Below are 23,438 nucleotides of genomic sequence, written 5' to 3'. Positions count from 1 at the left end.
CATGTCAGTCAAAAGTAATCATACCTATGGATGCTGAATACTCGTTCCCAATAAAACTAATAGTCATACATCCATTGCTTGAGTCATCACACACAAAATTGTTGAACTAGTTATCACATGCCAAATATTGGCCATCTGTCAAGCAAATCCTATACCTTTCTGTATCATTGTTCCTGGAAATGTCTCCGAAATTGAACAATTGATCTCAGGTGAATTACAGCTGTCACTCATGAGGAGGCGTGTGAAAGTTTAGTTGTAACCAATGACAAACAACTTGTTCACTGTCAATTATGGATGAATCCTGTGAATCCCCAATTGGCAAGCATATATAAACTGCGCAGGAGCTAGTGTGTACCATTTCTACACTTCTGTGACACAAAATGGAAGGTCAGCACCGTGGAAGAGGGGTGAGGATGCGGGGAGGAAGGGGAAGGGGAAGAGGGAGAAGAGGCAGATATAGGCGGATTCCTAATGAAATAAGGGCTACAATTGTGGACCATGTTGTCAATCACGGCCTCACCATGGAGGAGGCTGGTCGAAGGGTGCAACCCAATATTGGAAGAACTACTGTCAGTTCAATCATTCAAACATTCCGTAGGGAAAACAGGTATGCAAACAGTAATACACTGTACTGTACTGTGCCATCTCAGACACATCACATGTTACTGTACTGTATTTGCAATTTCACAAAAAGTTCACTCTGCACCACATAGGATTGTAAGACAACCTCGCGGAGGCGGAAGAGGGCCCCTTTTTACCCCACAGCAAGAAGAAGCCATTTGTGCAATGGTCATTCCAAACAATGCAATAAAGCTGAGAGAAATACAAAGCGCTGTCATAGAGAATTACACGGTATTTGGCAATATTGAATCTGTTTCAATTTCAACAATTGACAGAGTACTCAAGAAAAATGAAATCCACATGAAGCAATTGTATAAAGTGCCATTTGAACGAAACAGTGACAGGGTGAAGGAGATCCGTCACCAGTATGTGCAGGTAAAGCTAGTCTTCTATGTTCTGCACTGCAAACTGTTTTACAGTACTTCGTAGTTTCATGCAGTACACTTGCAATTCCACAGCACATACTCTACAATGTGTTTTACCAAATGCATGCATTACTGTTTGTTACTGTACACAGGCATATTGTGACATTGCATTTCTGTCTCTCTCTAAAGCGTGTACTGGAGCTGGAAGCCAGGGAAACACTGCACACATTCATATATGTTGATGAGGCAGGTTTCAATCTGGCCAAAGGCAGAAGGCGTGGAAGAAATCGCATTGGACAGAGGGCAACCACTGAAGTCCCTGGTCAGCGCGGAGGGAATATTACCATGTGTGCAGACAACGGCGTCCTCACCCATATCCCCCTTCTTGGTCCATACAATACCCAACATCTCCTGACATTTTTAGACACTCTTTACAGGGACCTAGTCCCTGAGAATGAGAGAGGTGGAGGCCAACTCAGCAAGTATGTTGTTGTCTGGGATAATGTCCGTTTTCACCACTCCCATCAGGTCAGAGAGTGGTTTGCAGCACATGACAGAATTCTGGTTGAATATCTCCCTCCATATTCCCCATTCCTTAATCCAATAGAGGAGTTTTTCTCTGCCTGGAGGTGGAAAGTTTATGACCGGCATCCACATGAGCAAATGGCCCTGCTAGCAGCCATGGATGCAGCATGTGACGACATCACAGCAGGGTCCTGCAGAGGATGGATTCGCCACTCCAGGAGATACTTTCCTCGCTGCATTGCGAGGGATAACATCTGTTGTGATGTAGATGAAAATATGTGGCCAGACAGACAGGAACGTCTGGATGTGCCAGCATGATTTACTGTACTGTTACATGTGCTGTTTATTGTTCACATTAGTGCACAGCTCTACCAAATGGGTGATTTTATGTTTACATGTATTCTACAGTGAACAAGTGACTGTAGCATATTTTTCTTTTGCACAATTCTGTAGGATTACAAACACTTCTACACAATGGAAATGTGAAACGTACGTATTCAGTGTCTCAGTTACTCCCAAGACTCCCAGAACATCTACAGTGACTTTACTGCACATTTCAGATGGCTGTACAGGTAGGCCATAGTGCTGTCGTCAGCATTTTCAGGTGTCACCAATTGTTTTTGCAATGGGAAACACTGGAATTATAAACTGTCATAGTGGAAACATGACAATGCCATTTGACTATCTTGTTCATAAAGATGGTGTCAAGACTTTTCATTTTGATGGCACTGACAGTTTCATTGACATGGATACTTGCTTTTGAGGTATGGATAATCAATTCTGTGCATGTGACATGCTTTTGCAGGCTATCCACTAGGTTTTGCAGTTTGCACTAATTGTTTTGGGAAATGCACTAACTGCTGTGCAAATGTTAATGGTGTTCTGAGGAACGCACCAAAGCGACTGAGAAAAACTGTAAATCACATTAAAAAGTGATTATAAGATGTATGTTCCTATATTTGTTTGTAGGTCTTTGACTATGGGTGACACCGAGATTGTGGAGGTTCAACCTACACAGATGCCAAGACACTCACTTTCTTCCATTTCTCTGAAAAAGATCATAGTGTCAGTGATTGGTTGAAAAGTCATCTTAAACACAAAAAGGGAGAGACAGCAGAGTTCACCATGAAGAAAAACTGGAAAAAAACAAAACCTTTATAAAGTCATGGATGAGAAACGCAGACAAAAGCTTCAGTGAATATTTATCAGTGATTTTAACACTCAGTTTTACTTCAGCGTGTTCATAATTCCACAGCGAAAGAAATATTCTGCTCCCTAGAGCACAACACCAGGGAGCAGAATAAAATTCAAAAATAAATTCAAAAAAGTAAAAAGTAAATCTTAAATCAAATTGAATTCAGAGAGGCAGAGGTCGTACGTACGCAGGAAGGCAGTGGGAGTCAGTCTAGCAAAGAACAGGTGAAACGTGTAACTCCAAAGGTCCACAAGGTCATACAGAAGAAAGCCAAGTAAACAAAGAAAGTAAATGATGGTTGGACTTATTGGAAAAAAGTGTTTCTCACAGAACACAGGTGAGACTAATGAGGGCAGGGTATAAAGATATCATCATCACGGATACCAAAACTAAACAGGAAATGACTTGACGGAAACCCAGCAACTATAAAGTAGTTCTTTGTATGTTACCAATTCTTTTCTACAAAAGAGGCTAAGCTAAAGGATCATTAAAAGAAGCACAACAAGAACAAGAGTCTCTGCAAAGCACTGCCATGAGTGCACTCATGCTGTGTATGCATTCATACAGTATGTAGTCACCATTTAGTCTCTCTGTCTCTTGGCCAGCAGAAATCTTTATTCTGCAATCAAGGCTTTTCTCCCCTGAATGTCAGTGTTCTCTAACTCGAGCTGAAACCTGACAAGCATCTGCTCGTGTCCAAAGAGAAAAAGATGTAGGGAAATGAAAAAAAAAAAACCTTGTTATGTCAGTGATTGTGCACCCCTGAAGTGGGCCCTGATGAAGCTAATCATTATTGAAACATGAATATAATTTGTTAATCAGACTCTGCTTCACCTGCTAAAATATGAACTCACTCATTTGAAATCTCTTTCAACTCCCACCCACCCCCACTGATTCCCTCTGAATCTTTATTGCTCCCTATCCATCTTCATCTTCCGTACCCTCTGCCTGCCCCTCCCATGCACTCTCGCAGTCCTCTCTTTCACAATATGGCCCCATGCTCGCTGAATGTAAATCATATTTCAGTCTCTTTCATCAGGCGCCTGGCTCTCTAAATGTTCACTGAGCAATTCCAACATAACCAGGCACTACTATTTATACATGTCGACTTCCAAAGAGGCTTGGGATCTGTGTCTGTTTTCAGGCTCCCCCAAATATAAATTAAACCATGTAAATGACATAGGCTACATGCCTAGGTCATATTTTGGGGATTTAAGTCTATAATTATGTGAGCGAGTCACACAAGATCATGTAGATGAGCAAACTGACTGCTATATTAAAACAAGAGTCACCTAAGCTCCGTGCATATGGGCTTTCTCAACAGTAGGTGGGCTGATTTTAATTTTGCCTTCCTTGGTTGGTGATTTTAATCCAGTCTAGAGACTATGTGTAAGGAAGGAATTTTCATCCCTCCTGGAGTAATAATTACAGACAAAATTACCTTCTGTTTTTCAGCAAACCCCCTTGCCCCCCTGTAATTTTAATTACATCCGTGAGTAGGGGTTTTTGTTTGTTTTTCCTCCACAGATCTGTTCCTTCTTCCACATGATATCCATACGCTGTGGAATTTGGATTTTGTATGAAAATAGAAAAAAAATATCTCGCCAGTCTATCAGAATCACTCCTGTAAACAAAATAAGAATGTTAGGTACAGTACATTCGTTACCACTAATTCAAAAGGACTCTTATGTTATTTGTTATTAATCTCTGTCTCTCTTCCACAGCATGTCTTTTATCCTGTCTTTCTTCTCTCACCCCAACCGGTCGTGGCAGATGGCCACCCCTCTCTGAGCCTGGTTCTGCTGGAGGTTTCTTCCTGTTAAAAGGGAGTTTTTCCTTCCCACTGTCGCCAAAGTGCTTGCTCATAGGGGGTCATATGATAGTTGGTTTTTCTCTGTACGTATTATTGTAGGGTCTACCTTACAATATAAAGTGCATTGAGGTGACTGCTGTTGTTATTTGGCACTGTATAAATACAATTGAATTGAATTAGTGCTTATTGGCCATTCTAGTAGTGTGTAGTAGGGATAGTCTTCTGAGCCTTTTGACTGAGTGCTGAGAGATTATTTGTTTGGCCACTTAAAAAGATAATATTATTTTTCTGATAGGGTTATTGCAGTTGTAAAGACTAATGATGCATTTTTTCCACTTCTTCCCTTTCATGTTAAGAGTTTAAATGAACATCTACCAAATGCAAGTCTGACACTTGGAATAAATTCCAGATCCTTTATCTGCTTAATTTGTCATGAAATAATGAGAGAACGAGCCTCACCTGGGCATCAAACCATTTGCCAGTCAACTGTCCAATTATTCTCTAAAAACTGAAGAGTGTCTTTAAAAAAAATTATTTAAACCCCTTGAATTTAAACTGAAATTCTGCCCTTGTGAAATCAGTCACTACCACAACCAGCTGTTTCTTTCACATGCATCAATCAACACTTTACAAACATAATAGCACAAAGGTTGCATTATATAATAGTATCAGCATCTCTGCAAGAAAAAGAAAAACTCAAATACAACCTGGGTTTTTTGAGGTTGTCCTACAGATGGAGTGTCCTACGTGTTATACATACTTGTGCAGATTTATATTTTTTGAAAGTAAGTAAAAAAAATCTTAGTTTTGTTTCCCTTTAAACTAACAGAAGATATACTGACTATAAACGTCTACTACTTGTAAGCATGGCCATGTTTGCCATTATATTTGTCGTTTATATTTTCCAGTCAAAGATTACGTGTGACTAAGTATAGATTTACAGAGCTGTTAGCATAGCTATGGCTTAACTGTAACCTCCTCTTTATTCTCTGCATTTTCAATGCTCTAGTCAACAGGTTTACAACCACCTAATTTGCATTGTGCGCCTTATCTCAGGAGCACTTCCTCTTTTGTTTCGCTATGGCAACAATGATTGGGGTATGTGCAGTGGTGCACTTGCAGCGCCACACTGAATTTTTCAAAGAATGAGCCTTGAGGTCTTGGACTGTTTATCACACATGCTTTTATGGGGCTGTGCATATAATACTGGTTTAGAAAAAAAGACCATGTGAGTCACACGGAAATCTGTATGGAAAAAACAGAGAACTGGAGATATGCATTCATTTCCCACACATGGAAATTGATTATCATATATTGGAAATGTACATATGATACATTACAGTACCTATAGAAACAACCTTAACAACCACAGACTTAAATAAACAGAAAATTTTATACTTGTACACTCCATAAACAAACCAAACAACGCTAGGAAAAAGACTCCTTTGAGTCAAATAAAGCAGAGCGATTTAGAGCTTCTGTTTGGTAGCGTGTGACTATTCTCACATCCAAGCAGACAAGCAACAAACCTTCATCATCATGCAGCAAGACTAGCAACTCACACACACATGCCTGTGATGCCAGCTCCATTAAAAGATTTGAATCAGAGACAAAATAGATGCCTGGTAAAGTGTTAATGGAATTTTTACGAGCCCAATGCACTTGATAAAGACGCTAGCATCCTCATCAAGTCTGGATTGATTTCTTGCAGGGACATGTTGTGGCCCTTAGTTTATTTAATATTTAATTAAGTGCGTTTAGGTATGGTGGTGCATATTGATTGATCTCGTCTTTTTATTTTGTGGAAAATGGTTCACAATTAAGCAAAAGGCAGTCTCATTTTTCAGCTTTCAGCATGTCATCTGGCACTTTACAATGGGATTCCTAAGTGTGACAGAGTGGCAAAATCCCACTCACTTAAAAGCAGGCAAAAGACGACTTTAAAAAAGCAGCACAAATGAACTATATGAAAAGCCTAATGCATTGCTTCTTTTACTGCCTTTCATATCAAACACTCTTTGAATAAAGGTCTTTCCTCAAGAGTATATCGTGAAAGCTTTAGAGAAAATATTTCCAACTATTGCTTGAATCAGTCCAAATGTCTGAGAGTGAGTCAGTGACAGTGATGATTTAGGTTATGAAAATAAACTGGGGGAACATTCCAGACCTCTTGTGCCGCTGTCCGAATTTATGTAGACACAGTTTGAGCCAGAAACTAGAGACCATGAGACCTCTGCCTAAAAAAGCTTAGACGGCTCTCTATCTTTAACCATGTTATCCTGTTACCCAGCTGTGACCAGGATTATACCATAGTATGAAATCCTTTTAAACTCTGTTATGTTGGTTTAAAATCCACCAGATGCATCAGAATTAAATGTTTCACCGTTTATGTAAATCCTGATAATCTGACAGCCTTAGACAAATAAAAAGGCCATTTTAAGACATCTTCTGGGATTAGGAATCAACTGTAATTAGCATAGGTGATGAGCAATTGTCTCACCATGATAACTTCCTGATTAAGACCATATTATTTATCTTTCTTTGCACACAGTTTGACCTATACTGTGACTGCTGTGAACCTCAGCTTACCTCCTCAGTCCAACAGATGTTACACTGCCACCCACTGGCAAACAGCGGCCATCGCATCATGAATGAGCACCAACTCATGGCATGAAAGCCAGAAAGCCATGTGTATACATTTTAACCATCTAGTGTCCTGGTCAGTGGCCTACATTTGTGCATATATACAAAGCCCATTCAAGCTTTAAAGAGTTAAACATGACACAGCACCACCACATCTGTTTAAAGCATGTGTTTATTCTTCCTTGTGTGCACAGTCATGACCAGGAGGGCAGGCAGATGTTGTAAACGCAAGCCAGTATCCCACGCATACTACACAACTGCAAAAAAACATACTCCTTGCACAATAAAACCTTACATCATTTCAAATCCACGATTGTTGCGAACAATCCTCTCAGTCCTCTCTCCCCACCAACACTGTGGATTCTGGCCACGGCTGAGCGACCACCCGGGAATCCATCACACATTGCTTTTGCTGACCATCGAATGGCATTGTGCTGTTTAAATAAATGAAATGGAGCGCAGATAGAAAAATGCTGTGCATCATCAAATATGAAGCACTACAATATAGATAAGCTGGAGATGAGGTCAGGTTTTATAGCCAGCCGGTTGCAGAGAGCTAGTCCTCACTCTCTCTGGGAATCTGGGAATACTGCCCATATGCTCCACTGACACTGACTACAGGCTTGTTTCTTTTTTTTTTTCTTTTTTTTTTCTACGGAGCAGATTATGAGCACTCATGATACAGTGCCAAGATACAGCATGTGTAGCAGTGCCAGCTTATGACACCCAGACTTTTGACCAGCTGTACAGATTGTTACCTAAAAAGAATGTAAATAACTGATCCATTTTTGTTTTCTTAGAGAGACACACGTAAGAGAGAAATATGTTTGAATATATATATATATATATATATATATATATATATATATATATATATATATATATATATATATAAAAAGAACCAACTCATAATTAGAAGACTTGAGTCTGATAGAAAATTTTGCAAGGTGGTAACCTGATTAGTTAAGAAACAAAGAAAGACAAAGGTAACTGTTTCCCAGAAGCATTATGGTAGCTGTCTTTACTGGAAGTAGACTGTAAATACAGTAGTAAAATATGCAAAACTCTGTCCTAAAAAAAACTCTTTTCTTTTATCTAGGGATGACAACTGAGAACTGGTTCTTGTGGGGAAGAAACTAAGAATTCCAATAATTCCTTGGAATTTTTTAGTCTGCGTGCCTATCAATTCTACAGTTGTGCTACAATCAGCTGATTTCAGTTTGTGTGGTGCGTCTACAGCGTGATTATAGACATTAATTTTAGTTTTACTGCACAAAATAACGGGAGCAATTATTATTTAGCAATAATATTAGCATACTTACCCAGTATTTAATATTGCAGTCATGTAGGAAAGTAATTATTTTAACCAAATATGAAATTTCATACAGAAAAGTCATAACAAACCCTAACATGTTTTTATTTTTTAAGCAGCAGTTAATAATTAGGAAGGCTGTTGATTGGTATTGCAGTTCTACCTTTAATTGAGGTTTCGCTTTAGAAAACTTGTATATATTAATTGTCTAATAAAATTACATTAATATTTATGTCACACTCTTTCTTTGAGCAGAAAAATAAGCCATGAACACAATACTGACGTTTTAAGCTCGTTAATAAAATGACAGTAAATTTAAAAGAAAATCACAGTTTCCCCTCCTGCTTTGTGATACTGTATTGATTATGTTTAAAAATGACTTCTGCTTTTGGTCTACAGTGAAAAAATACTTCTCTCTTTATCTGCTGAATGCTATTGTTAGCTAGTAGCTATTAACAAAAACAATATCCTGCTACAGATGTAAAATGTGCTAACGGTAGACATAAGCATAACTGAAGCAGTAATGCGTATGGATAAAGAAGAGCAAGCATGTGTCTCTTCATGTTTGCCACTACAAGTCACTTCTCTCACCTTACAAAGACTCATTTAACGCCTTGTTACAGAAAAACTCTTTGCTGAAACAGCTTTACTAAGCCAAATACTACAAGACTGACTGATAACACTGAGAACACATGTATCCACATTTCTTTGTGTATCAAAGCCTAGCACCATTTTCCTAATGGTGAGATAACAAAGTTTTATACATGGGAAACTGAAATGCAAGAGCCAAAATAAAGCCAAAGTGTAGGTGTTAATTCCTGAGATTGTTAGAGGTCAGATAAGTGTAGTCCACACCGCTCTGATTAAGAAAAAAATAGGATATACTAAAAGATAAACTTAAAAGCTAAAGAAAACGTCTGAAGATGCTATGGTTAAATCTTGACTTTAGTGATGTACCTCATTAGTCACAGACATAAAATGTTTTCATCTCAGGGGCCAGGTGTGAATTCTGATGGACCCACCTCTCTTTCTCTCTTCTCAGTCTAACACAGAAGCTTCACGCTGCTTCCAGCAGCAGCCGACATACCAATTACAGGGTTATTTTTAAAATCCTGCTTAACCATAAAGCCCCCAAAATAGGTCTTAAATAACAGGGTGTCAAATATCAGTGCATCTCTGCCACCACTCGGCACCGTTGTATATTTAAAAATACATGGTCCATAATTCATCAACTGTTTTGGATTTTGTTGCCTTTTATTTTATGCGTTTGGAATAATTTAAGGGGTTTGAATTGGTCTCTAAACCACATTAGGAACAAAAAAGTAGGTCATCTGGGCCTTTTTGTCCCATCATCAGACATTTGGTAAATGGGAGCTTGTCTCATAATGGAACACTTCAATTCCAACAGACTTAGATTTTCCCCTCAGAGAAGCCAGCTTGGATGGAAAAACAAAGCTAGAGAGAGAAGGCCGTCCTCCTCTTGGGTAAGGAGACGTGTCCTAGAAGCATTTTCCCCCAGAATCAACAAAGTGATGGAAACTGCCAGCAAGATAACTGTACTAAAGTAAATAGAGAGATAAACAGCACTGTGTGTTTTCTTTCCCATTATATCCAAAAATAAGTCACCAGTAAAGGTCAGCTCCTGCCAGTACATAAAGAAAGAGAGCTACAGTCTGCAGCAGTGAAATCTGCATAGTGTACACTTTCACTCCACATAAACTTGATGGCTTTTGCCTGAAGCATGACTTCACAGTCATGTTACCACTACTGACTTTACATTTTTCTGAAGGTTGCAAGAGCTTTTCAATTTGTTCAAATGCGCATTGCATTAAAGCCATCCATCTACCTGACACACTCAGCAAAAAGTGGCAGTTACCTATACCACTTATTTCCCCTGGAGAAAAACGGATGTCACTGCTCACAAAAGTGCAGTTCACATTGCAATATAAAGACAAAACTTCACAGTCAAAGTACTTACTGTGTTTCCTACAGCGGGCTTCTCAAACATCCTCTTCAGGCTATCGAGCGGGATGTCAAACCTCTCAATCCTCTTAGCCTGTAGGTCCTCTCTGAGCACCGGATCATCTGATGCTTCTACCTGTAGCCCAGAGGGACTCTGAGAAACGGAGCCCGAGGTCACACTCGCCACCTCCTCTCTATTTCCTGATTGAATTTCCATTGTTGTAAAGAAACCGTACACCCCCACTACCTCTTTTCTCTTCAGGTTGATGCACTGAGGGGAAGTCTATTGTGTCAGGTGAGTCAGGAAGCGAGGGGGGTATGAGAGGATGAGGGACAGAGATGAGATGTTACTCGAGTCCTTCTCTGTCTAGAGAGCGCTCTGGGTTGTGCAGGCACAGTAAGAGGCTCGAGGAAGGAGGAGGAGAATAGCAAAAGTTTACAGGGAAAGTTTTTCCTTTCTCCTCTGCCCTCGAATCACTCATGCTCACAGAAGACTAGGTAAAGTCACATGTTTACAAAAAAGAGAAGCTGTCTGCCTGAGAATAAAGAAGCGGGAAATGGGACAGGGAACCCTAACCTTCTGTTAAGTTTCTTCTTTAACAGCTTAAAATATATAGTTAATAATGTTCAAATAGCTTAAGGATTCCTTAATTACATTCATAATAATACATTTACATTATATTTAGATACATTTTATGGCAAATGTATCATTTGACTCGTGTTGATTGTACATATAAAACAGACTTTTGTGTAAGGCAAAGATGTAAAGCTAAACCATTTGTGCTGTTTCAGCTTCTGTGTTCTGGTGTTTTAGATGCTATCACAGTAAATGTTAGAAATGACACCTGTGCTTTTCCAGGACTCACATTTGCCATCCGCCATGAAGTTCGTTTTGTCATCAAGAAGGAGGTCCAGCTAGAAATTTCTGTGAAAATGCACAAATCCATGTGCACATTTAGCAACTTAATTTCTCTTACACTTGTTCATTTCTGTAGTTGTGCACGACTACTAATTAAATATAAGCAGTGGGATTGTGAAAACCTGAAAACTGACTGTGGGTTTTCACAAAACTTGCAGCTGCTGCAAATGCATTTTAGAAACTCCTCCAAAATAAAAGCTTCCTGGAAGCACATAAGGGTTCCAGGTAGGTTTACTCCTATTTGTTTCACAATCCTTCAGATTTCTCACTGGTCACTCAAGTCACTGATTCAAATTTTATGCTCGTGCTAATAACTGAGAAGCACATGCTGCGGCTGGCCTCAAGCCACCTGTTGATGGTTAAACTGTATATAGCCTGAACTAACAAATGTTCTAACACTGAGCTGTGTGTAACATTTCCTTTGTAACCTTCATCAAATGTGACATTTTATATCAGTTCTGAAGAAAACCAGATAACCATAGAGACAAACTGGTTGATTTTCCTGCTATTTTTATAGATATAACACACACCATTGACAACTGTGGGACCACAAACCAACCCCAGCAGTTTTCCAGGAAGCAGGTTAACAGCTTTTTGCCTCACCCATCCTCCCGTTGACACCAGGTCCGGGGAGGGTAGGAGAGCCTATTATTTCTGAACAAATGATGGAAGGCCCTTAACACCTAAGCTGATGGCCCACGCTGCATCCATGAAGGCAAATATATTGTTAATGTTTCAACAACTGCACCACCTCTTCCCGGGGAGTGTTTTCCTTTACTGACTACTAACACAAAGAGAGAAATGAACACTTTAACTCAGTTTCCTCTTGCACTGCTTACATTTAACTTCTGAAAAATTTATTTCAACTGTCTCATCCTGTAAAAGTGTCATTTCCACTATGTTGTCCCATGTTTACACTCTTAATGGGGAGCAAGGGAAGCACCTGGAGTCACTGTTTTCACCTCACATGAGCTGGCAAAGCTGAGCAGGAGGCAAATGGTGAAGAACAGAGTGGGAGGAGAGAGGAAGAGCCACGAGAAAAGCTTAGTTACAGGACTAGATAGAAAGAAAAACAGTAGTTATGTGGCTGAAACAGGGAGTTACAGCCACAGCAGAAACATCAATACACAAACAGAGAGAAAAGAATCGAGAAGCAATCCAGATAATCCAGTCTTAATGAATGAGTGGTCATGATATATTCATCTGATAGTACTTTAGAGGACACAGTATCACTCTATTTATACCAGCAGCACATACATTATTCAGAAATGGCCAGAGTGTGTCACTTTCTGCTGGATCCTGTGTCCACTGAGGCCACTCAGCTTACTGCAGTTACTCTGATATACACAGAAGAAAAGAACTACAAGTGTAGTTTTGTACCTGATTAAGCCACTTTCTATTTCCAACGTTATTTCACTTCTGCAAGCGAAGGTCAGTTTTAAAGAAAATTGGCCACTGAGAACATGTTCTGGACTAATGAAGTAGTTAAGAGTTTCTGTGATATGCATCTTGATGTGTAGCATAGTCAAAACAGATAGAAACACTCACATATGCACAAGCTTATACACACTGTTTGAAGTGCAGGGATAAGTAGAAGGGGACACATAAAGTCCCCTAACACAAAGTTTTAGAGAGGATTTTCTTCATTAACAGATGATATAAGGGACATTATGGTGAAGATTCAGCAGGGTACAAACACTGTCTGCTTCTATTAAAGAAAAGATGCTGCTGGTTGTGTGTGGGCTCCCTCGCTGGTTTTTGGCCAAGCACTCCAGACGACTGTATTTAGAGGACAGGCTGAAATATGATTCTTTTGATAAGACAAGAAGATGGAAGCAGCAATTCACATTTTATTTTTCTACAATGCCACAAATTATATCTAGACACAGATGTCATATATTCCAGTAAACCACTGAATGATATTGCTACCAAATACGAGCACTTAGCATAGTTTAACATGGCACCACTTAAAGGGTCAAAAGGTCCTTCTGGTTCTCAAGAAAAGTCTGGAAATGTAGCAGCATCCCACAGCCCTGATGCCTTGCTAAAATGTCACCTCAATGCACATTATTTATTATTGTTAGTTTCTTTATGTTGCAGAGAATGCCTAAAACACCCAGCATTTATTGATTGATTGTGATGTTCCTTTTCAGCTAAAGATAAACGGCCTTTGGAAGGCCTGGCTTATCCTGCATTATTATACTCATAAATAAACTATATAAACTGTGATTCAAGTGACTAAACCTGGAGAGTTATCATCTGTACCTCTCTAGCTGCTGGCTTCTTTTAGCCATTTGTTTTAATTTCATGGATTTATACTAGTTTGGTTCTGTCTTGCATGAAAACCTTTCCCCCGACACAACAGACCTCTGGTTTATGCAATGAACTCACTTTACCTTAACACCAGATAACTACATTTAAGAAAGGGAACTTTTGCTGTTTGGGCACCCATGGGCAGCTTTTAGGGCCTCTGTAGCTAGGATATGTTCAAAACAAGGCAAAACTTCATCAGATGATAATCTATGCCTTTGACCAACTTGTATTTAATGCCAGTTAAATTAGTACAGTTTTAACAAATTTATAGTGGAATAAAATATACGTCTAACTTCTAATCTAAAACTAAATATTTCAATTTGAATTCTAAGTTTAATGTAAAATAAGCTGGATCAACCCATGGGCAATTAGGACCTGTGTTAGCATCTACTGAGTGTTGGCATGTTTTAGCCTTTCAGATACAGAATTTCAGAATAAACAGGCACTATTGGGCACTGTGATAAAGATGTGACAAACATTCTGACAAACCTACTCTACACTGTCTTCTCAGGACCAAACAAACTTAATCAGAAACATATGCTTTTCTAACCTTATACTCATAATTTCATCACAGAAATCAAAACATTGAAGCTATTTTTCTACAATGTCTCAAATGATTAATATTATTGTGCTAATGCTTCCTGTTTTTCTTGGTGTTCTCTGCTTATGCCTCTGACTTCCTTGACCTGACTTCACGCACCCTGCAACGTGTCCATGGAAGGAGCTGTGTGCCCATTATGCTTGTTACAGTTTAATACGTCTGAGCAAGGTCTCGCTTTTTCTTTGCGTGGCACTTCCTCACAGTCTTGTGAAGTACCTCTTCTCTGTAAGGCCGGACTGGTTGCCAGGCTTGCTTCTTTTACTGACCTAATGAAATAGCGTCACTGAAATATTTTCCGACCACCTCAGATTGTTGGCGGTTGACAGACTCTGAAACTTGAAATTGTAAACATGTTCCAGTTCAGCACCTTTAATACACACAGGTTCCAGAGGGGGAGCTTTCTTCTTGAAATCCAGGATAAGCTCCTTGGTCTAGTCAGTGTTGTGGAAAAGACTGCATTCTTCCCCATCACTTCTGTAGAATTTATGAAATGATAATATTTCTCAGTGTTATATAACAAAAAAAGCTGTTAAAAGAAACAAGCGCCTGTATGAAGCGCCTTGAGGCAACTTTTGTTGTGATTTGGCGCTATATAAATAAAATTGAAATTGAGACATGCAGCCAATTTTATATTATGACCTCTACTTTGTTATTCAGAATGCGCTTTCTGATCACTTTCTAGGGACACAGGTAGACACAGCATTCAGTATCAGATGACAGCAACACTTCTCCTATTACTGAGGTTTTTACTTCCTGCTGTGCCTCCATTAAGATACAGCAGGCTAGAGGAGAGCGATGTACAATCTTAACAACCGTGTCTATCAAAAAGGAAAGCAGCACAATGCACGGTCTTTGAAGGTGAAGCAACAGAACGTGCAAAGAAGTAAAACTCAACTCTTTGTGAATAGCTACATTTCCTGGTTGGATTTATGCATCCGTATACTTGCAATATTGTCTCTAGCAAATCAGTTCATTTAGAGTCTTTAAAGTTGGGTTGCACTGCAAAGTGCAGTGATTTTGGAGTTCTGTGAAAGGATCAAATCTTGATAGCTTTAGGGTGCAATGCGAGAGTGAAAGCTCTGAGATCATCCCAGACCGTGTAGCTGGCTTGTTTGGCTTGGGGCCTCGCCTGCAGAGCTCTTTAAACAGACCAGACAGATGGAGACGCCATCTGCTCTCCTGACTGGCTCTCAGCCACCTCCTCCTCTTCTGACTTGGAAAAAAATGACTGTTTCATCTTTTTCACATTCACACACCACAGCTGGCCCCAACTTGTACTGTGTTTTAATGGGAGCATAAACAGTGAAATACTTTGTATCTGCTTGTAACAGGTTTTTTAATGGGCCACTAGGTTAACTAAGTAAGATCCGGGCACCTTATGGGCTCTTACAGGGATATATTTCCAGCAAAACATCACATTTAGTGCCCTTTTTGACATGTATACTGGGCAATAAAAATATTTATTTTGTCACATTTAGCCAAAATATGCTGTTACTGGTGACGTTAACCTTGATAGTAGAGTTGTTGGATGTGTATTTGAATGGCTACATAATAAGTCTGTTTTAAAGGTGAAGTCTGCCATCTGGTGCTTACTCCCTGGAAACACACAGAGGAATCATTGGAGGTCATTTACTTAAGTAAAAACTCATTCACAAAAAAACCAGAGGCTTATATTGGATAGAAAATGCAGTGCAACTACAAATCATAGGGTGGGTACTTTGTACACATTTCAAGACAACACGCTTTTCTTTATTTATTTTTTTAAAGAAAAATGAGAAATGGGATAGCAGTGATTTATTATGACATGCAAACTGCATAGAATTACAGCATCTACAGCAAAAATCAAGTGTACAAATCTAATGAGCTTGAAGGTCAATATTTTGCTTATTGTTCAGCACAGTCTGTACTCAGGCTTTCTTGTCATTTCTTTTAGTCTTCAGTATTAGACTCCAAGGCTCATTGAAGGAATTTCCAAAGCTTCTTTTCGATCTTGGGTGCTTCATGTTCTACACGTCCACTGCTTCGGTAATATCTGAGGTCCAGCCAGTCCATGAAAAATTCTGCCAGGACAAACTGGAAAAAGGTCAGTGATTTTAATTTCAGATTCACAATAGGCGAGTATTTGCAGTTGTTCAGAAATGTACTGATATTTTACAGATGGCTGTGGACACAGTACCTGTCTTTTTACCTCTTCTATACAGAGTGATGAGGGATTTAACCTAAATCTTTAGATTCATCACTACATAAGACTGGTTGTCACCAATTAACATTCCTCCGTGAACGACTTCTTCACAGTCGCTCTTCCGCTGAATCATTTCTAAGGTGTCAGTGAAAGTAGATGGTTTCACTGAAGGGCCAGATACATCTCCCTGGTCCTGTTTCAGGTCTTTGCTGGATTTTTTTCCTATTTCTTTAGGGAATGACATTCAGATACCGATCATCTGGTATAGATGGGATCTGGTTTTTGGGTGACACTTGGTCTTTTGTCCTCGACTTCTTCACTTTCATTAAATTACCCCAGCATGGACTGCACACTATAGTTTTTGGCTAATAGCTCTTTGGAAATCACCATATTTGTGAATTAACAGAGATTCCTGTGACTGGACTTAAAATTAGTGGAAAAACATGCAAAACACTGACATTAAAAAAATCACTTAAAATCTGTATTTTTCTCCAGAGTTTATAGTAGGAATAAAGGAGCTATTAGCTATTTAAAAAAACCATTAAAAAATTGCACTTTTTTTGTAATCACTGTTTCTTTAAAAACACTACTGGTACTGCTGGGCTGCCTAAAACAGTTGCTAAGCTAGTTACTGCTAGTAGATTAATGATACTTATTTCGTTAATTTGCAATACAATTATGATAAAACAAGACTGTGGAAAACAGAATATAGGTTGAAATGAAAATGAAAATAGCAGTGGTTGTAGGTAACCTTAATCATCTCTTTTCTTTCCCCCAAGAAATCATTTAAATATGTTCTGATAAATTCTAAAAAATATTCTTCTTCTTTTAACCACTTGTAAGATAAAAAGTTCATTCCATGGACCTTAGCCATACTGGAGCTGGAGCCCACTGTTCAAAATACTAAGAATAGATTTGATGCAGACTGATAACAGATAAGAAAAAGCTATATGTTCCTCTTTGTATTTTCTTATTCTCATTCTTGAGCCAGAAAATCAAATAAACCAAACTAACAAATGTTAGCTGTAGAAACGTGTACACAGATTTCCCTCAGCACATTTTTCTACAGCTAACATCCTGTTTTTCTGTCAGAATCTTGCCCACACGATGTCCAGCAGGACATGCTGTATGTCACTGATAACTTAATGTGAGCTGAATATTATGGGTGGAAATGACCATACCACAATGTCTCAGTGAGGGATCCAGGCAGGAAAATAAAACTGTGAGCCAGGCTTTTAATCTGCTCGGAATGCTATTTTCCAATGCTTCTGCATATTTTCAGCCCCACACACCACTTTTCATTATGTCCAGCATTCTTATGTCCAATTTAGAAATCTGTTAATACACAGATTTTGACCTTCCTCAGATCTATCAGCCAGAAATGTTTATGTTTGGGGAAAATTAAATTACAGCGCAATTATTATATATATTTTTTTATTTCTCTTACATTTTTGTGCCCAATGTTAACCAGTTCCCTCAGCCCAACCAGCTCTCTCATTTTGTATTTTTATTGTAGAGGTCTGTTTTGGTTACCGAGTCCTTTGACTGAGTCGCTGGGGAAATAATTACACCCAGCCAGGCAGCAAAACAGGACAAAGAGTTAATGATGGGCTCCTGACTCAAGCTGAAGCAAAGATTTGCAGTAAAAAGATGGCGTCATTGACAAAGAACACCCTCTGCTGGTCACTGATGGCGTGACATATTAGGGCTGAGGGCTGTGGCAATCACTTCAGTTAAATGGTTAGTAAGCAGAAGGGCTATAAAAACATTTGGAGGTCATCTGACCACTGAGAAAAAATTGTCATCAGAATAATGAGACAGTACTTGTTTACTTGCTATTACCTCCGATTTGGTAATAAATCTTGGTCATTCTCTATCATTAAGGCCATTGAATGGGTCTACACAGCAAAGACCTAGAGGACCAAAATCAGTGAATCATGAATCAGACCTTGGTGGCTGTACTTTAAATTTTAATAGATTATTAACATGACCCCACTCTACATCCCTATAAAGTTATACCAGAATTCATTCAAAACTTTTGTGTTTACAGACAGAATGACACGCAAATGCTACCGAAAGTATCAGCTTGGGGAAGGTAACAAAATAAAATAAATAAACCTGCCAACAGACATGACAAAAGGAGTACAAGGAGATTCAAAGTGACGCAAAACGACCAGTAGTCAAAAAAACACACAGTACACAGTTGGAGACACAAATCACTGTGACAGACTGGCAGCTGATCAATCATTGATGTCATTGCTTCAGGTAAAACAGCAAAAATTCTCAGTTTTTCAAACTTTGCATTTTTCATGGGAAGAAAGCAGCTTTAAATTTTTTGATTTCTTTCTAGTTTAAAAAGTGCTTTGTTAATATGTCTGCATGATATTTATATATGTATATTTTATATAATAAGCTGTCTATTACAAATAAAATTTATTGTTGGTTGCAACCATATATGTCCACTAAGATCAGAGAATACAGCCATGTCTGTTAACTAAATTCTTTTTGTATTTTGACCAGTACCGACCCTCTCCTGATACCGCACATTGAAATCCAATAAGCTGTTAGATTCTTAGGAACATGCAGGCACCTTTTTGGTAACTGTGTCTTTTGAAATGGCACATAGTTACCATGAGGTCAAATAGGTAGCCTGAACTCATTAATTAGATGCAGACTGAACACTGTTGGCCCCTTAAAGGGAAAAGTACCAGATACATACTGTGTGTGATATATCTGATAACAGTATTGGGAATGGAAAAATGTTTGGGTTATCATGATTACAGTCCATCTAGTGGCCGTAGGAAGCAAAGCAGCTCAGACGTTACTCATTATATGTGGATGGGATAGCTAGCAATTAGTGTTTCTGTACATGTCATACTTTCCATACATTACAAGACATTGCAATGTATCCTTATATATATTATATATGTCCTTTATTAAACAGAATGAAACATAACGAAGGCTCTGCTGCAGTTATTTTAACTCTCCGCCTTTGTTCAGATTTCAAAGTACACATATACACACACACAGTTTTTTTTCCCTCTCTGTGAAAAACCAGACCTCTCGCAGCCTTCCCCTCATGCTTCAGCGTTAGATTCTACCACCTCCCAGCCCCCACCTCCCCACAACCCTTCTGGCTGCCTCCTCCTCTTCCTCCAACTCCAAAGTCCCTCATCCTCCCTTCCCTCCCCCCGGTGGCCTGTTGCCATGGAAGCTGATTGGAAGGATCACTCTGTCTCTCCCGCACATTACCACTCTATCCTTGCCAGGAGAAAATAGGGCAATTCAGGACACAAAACCAAAAGAAATATTCGTCTGGAACAACCAGTGCAGGTCATGTATTAGTTTCTGACATAAATATATTAAAAAAATGACACCTTATTATTATTAGCTTTAACTTTCTAAAACATGCACATTAATTCATGCAAAGCATTTGATACATATTGTAATGTGTGTGTTGCACTTTTGGTTTAAAACAAGAAACTATACAAAAAACAACCTGACTGATGTCAAACTGCCACACTTTTTAATCACGCTTTAAACTAATTATCAGAATGGCTCGTGGTGAGAGATAATCAGCTATTCGATCACATAATGCAGTGCAATTATCTTCCAACTGACAGATCATTTTATTCATTCATGTTTACGATTTTTGCACACCTTCCTTAAATGCGCTCATTAAAATTCATCCATAATTATCATCCAGGTCATAATATTGCAAAGCTAATTTAAAGAATAGGTTTCTGTATGAATCCATACTGTTTCCCCTTCGACTGATGAAACAGAATCATTTTAACTCGCTCCCTGGCTGTGTGCTCAAACTCAAGGCTGAGGCTCTAGCTTTATTCCTGATATTTTTCCATTCAAAGTCTGGCATTGCTATAGCAACTATGTTTAGGGACTTGTGGGGTAGGGGTTGGGTAGTTAATCATATTTTTCAAAAGCAACTGGCATGTATTATAATGTGAATTTTCCAAAGCACTATGTAAGGTACAATATAAACTGGTTTAAAAAGGCAATGGTGTGAAATTTCTACTTACTAATTGAGTGAATTTACTCATGGGTTGAATATATCCATACTGAGAGACTGTGTAAAGGGATGTTTGCTAAACAGCTGCAATTTGCTGGATAATTGCTAACATGGTAGGCAGTCACAGTAGCACTAGTCAACAAAAAAAAAACCCTTTCAGTTTTCTCCTCTGTACTCTGCCCAGGCATTTTGTGCTCGTGCATGATTTCATCGGATAAAGTGAGAATAAACTATATAGTTAGCAGTTACAGTTAACAGGTTCACTAACAATGGAGGTTTATCTATTAGACATTTCAACTTAACAATTGTTTGTAAATCATTTGCCAACACCTAATCTATCCATCTTTCATGCACCACCCTTCGCTCACTTGTGAACAAGAAAACTGGGGGCAGCAACTCGTCCCTGACCTGAAAGAAGTACTGAGAACCATCCATCTGTCCATCTGTCCATCTGTCCATCCATCCTTCCATCCATCCATCTTCTTCCGCTTATTCGGGACCGGGTCGTGGGGGCAGCAGTCTAAGCAGAGAAGCCCAGACCTCCCTCTCCCCAGCCACCTCCTCCAGCTTGTCCGAGGGAACACCAAGGCGTTCCCAGGCCAGCTGAGAGATATAATCTCTCCAGCGTGTCCTGGGTCTGCCCCGGAGCCTCCTCCCAGTGGGACATACCAGGAACACCTCACCCAAGAGGCGCCCAGGAGGCATCCTTGTCAGATGCCCAAACTGCACCAGTTAGCGGGCTCCATTAGCATCATGGAGGTGCTAACTCCTGCTACCCTACACTTGGCTGCATACTACTATCTGTAGGTCACTGCCTGATGAACCTAAAGAACCACATCATCTGTAAAAAGGGAAACTAAGGCCAACAAAGCAGAGCCATTTTCCTACACCTAGAAATTCTGTACATAAAAACTATGAAAACTATTGTTTAAAAGGCAGTGCTGGCAGACTCATACTTCAACTGGCAGTACTTACTAAGCTTTCACCACAGTGACAGAACGGTTTGTAACAACAGGCCAGATACCTCATATTCTCAAAAATCCTCTAAAAGAAACCACAAGGAATTCAGTCAAATGCCCCCTTCAAGATCACAAATCATATGCTGGCTGGTTGGGCAAACCCCACGCACCCTCGAATATCCGCAACAGGATAAAGAACCAGTCACCTGTTCTGCCACCAGTTTGAAAACTGCATTGTTCAACTAAATTCGAGAACTTACATATGGACTCTCCTCACTAATATCCAGGAAGATTCCTTATTAGGGCAGCTGAGGAGTGTGAGCCCTTTCAATGTGAACACACCCTATGGCCTTTCCTAAAAAGGGGAACCACATTTACTCAAGCCTGCTAATCCAGAGTCCCCGACCCAAACCCCTATGCAGAGATGTGTCAACCAAGACAGTCCTAAAACATTTAGAGTTTTAAGGAAATCTGTGCACATCTGAGCTAACAAGGAGCTATTTTCCGTTAACAGTGACCGTATTCCAGTGATGTCCTAGTCTTTCCCCTAATTAAGAGAGTCTGCTTCTTTTACAGAAGTTGTGACAGTGAGATACTGACACACCTTCCACCGTCTGATTAATGACTCAGCTGAAGCCAGCAGTACCCATCCCCATTTTATATACAGTAGTTTGAGCAGAGCACTGCTTTTCCCCTCTGATTCACCTGACAAGTTGCCAAAATTGCTCTGAGGCCCAAAGTCTGTAATTATAATGTAAGAAGGGGAGGTTATGATACTCCAATACAGCCCACACCTCTGGTAATCAGTTGTGTTCCCTTTCCCCTAAAATACCCTAAAGATACCTGCATATAAATTACATAAACACGCTCAAAGTAGAATTTTGTGTCTCCTTTTTGAAAAAAGGGTACAGTATCAAATACAGTATAATATGTTTCTACGTTCCTCTAAAACTAGCTATTGTCAGCTTTTTGTAGTACCTACTAGTACTTAATTAATAAAAATTACAACCTAAATTTTAGAACAACAACATGACTCCAAGATTCCTCACAGTCTTACTGGAAGCCAAGGAAATGCTATCCAGTGTATCCTATTAGACACCCTTTTGTTGAAAGATTTTTCGAGTATAATAGTCTTTGTTTTATCTAAATTTAGAAGCAGCAAATTAGAGGTCATCCAAGCCTTAACATGTTTAAGACACTTCTGTAGTTTAACCAGTTGGTCTGTGGCATCTGGCTTCATAAATAGATAAAGCTGTGTATCTTCTGCAAATGCTACCGCTTCTAATAATACTGAATAATGTAAATAGAACTGGTCTTAGCACAGAACCCTGTGGAACGCCATAATTAGCCTTAGTGTGTGACTAAGACTCCCCACTTACATGTGCAAACTGGATATTTATATGATTCAAACCACTGCAGTACAATGACTTTGAGAGATACACTGAGGTCTAACAGAACAAGAACAGAGATCAGTCCACTGTTGTCCATAAGATTATCCCTAACCTTTATGAGTGTGTTCTCTGTACACTGTTGTTCCAATGCTCACGATACTTTTAGCATGGTAAAAATGTTATTTCCATCAACAATTTAGTTTGTTAGTGACAGAAAGATACATTATATGCTATATATATTACCATGTCAACTAAAATGACATTATTTTAAAAGTCAAAGTCTCATTGAAATCAACATCTCTTTCAAAAATCTTGTTTTTCCTCTTAAATCCTCAGATCTCGTTATCATATTGTAAGTCAAATGGGCTTTAGAAACAAAAACAAGAAATGACACAAAGCAAAACGCACATCGCATTTTCATTCTAACTACTCCAGCAAATGTATAAATTTCAGATAGTAGTTAGCCAACCTGATATCACCTTGTGCAGTAGCAGCAAAATTTAATGCATATACTTTTACTTCAAAAATTCTGCTGAAGAATGGAAATAGGAGGTAGTTCACATAGCACAACCTCCATGTTCAACCCCCACTCCATCACACCCACCAC

General features: G+C 39.2%; 1 protein-coding gene across 1 annotated transcript in view; it reads right to left on the bottom strand.

Moving 5' to 3' along the window:
- The window catches only part of xirp2a (xin actin binding repeat containing 2a), a 78,490-nt gene extending 67,697 nt beyond the window's left edge, over positions 1-10,793 (bottom strand). Inside the window, exon 1 of the mRNA XM_082522838.1 lies at positions 10,453-10,793. Coding sequence (XP_082378964.1) covers positions 10,453-10,653 — 201 coding nt within the window. The 5' untranslated portion in view covers positions 10,654-10,793. The remainder of the gene's footprint in view (positions 1-10,452) is intronic.
- Positions 10,794-23,438: the final 12,645 nt, after the last annotated feature.

Source organism: Aulonocara stuartgranti (genome assembly GCF_965226115.1).
Source record: "Aulonocara stuartgranti genome assembly, chromosome: 23".
NCBI lineage: Eukaryota > Metazoa > Chordata > Actinopteri > Cichliformes > Cichlidae > Aulonocara > Aulonocara stuartgranti.
The sequence above is the reverse complement of the archived record's forward strand: the minus strand, read 5'-3'. Positions and strand labels throughout refer to the sequence as shown.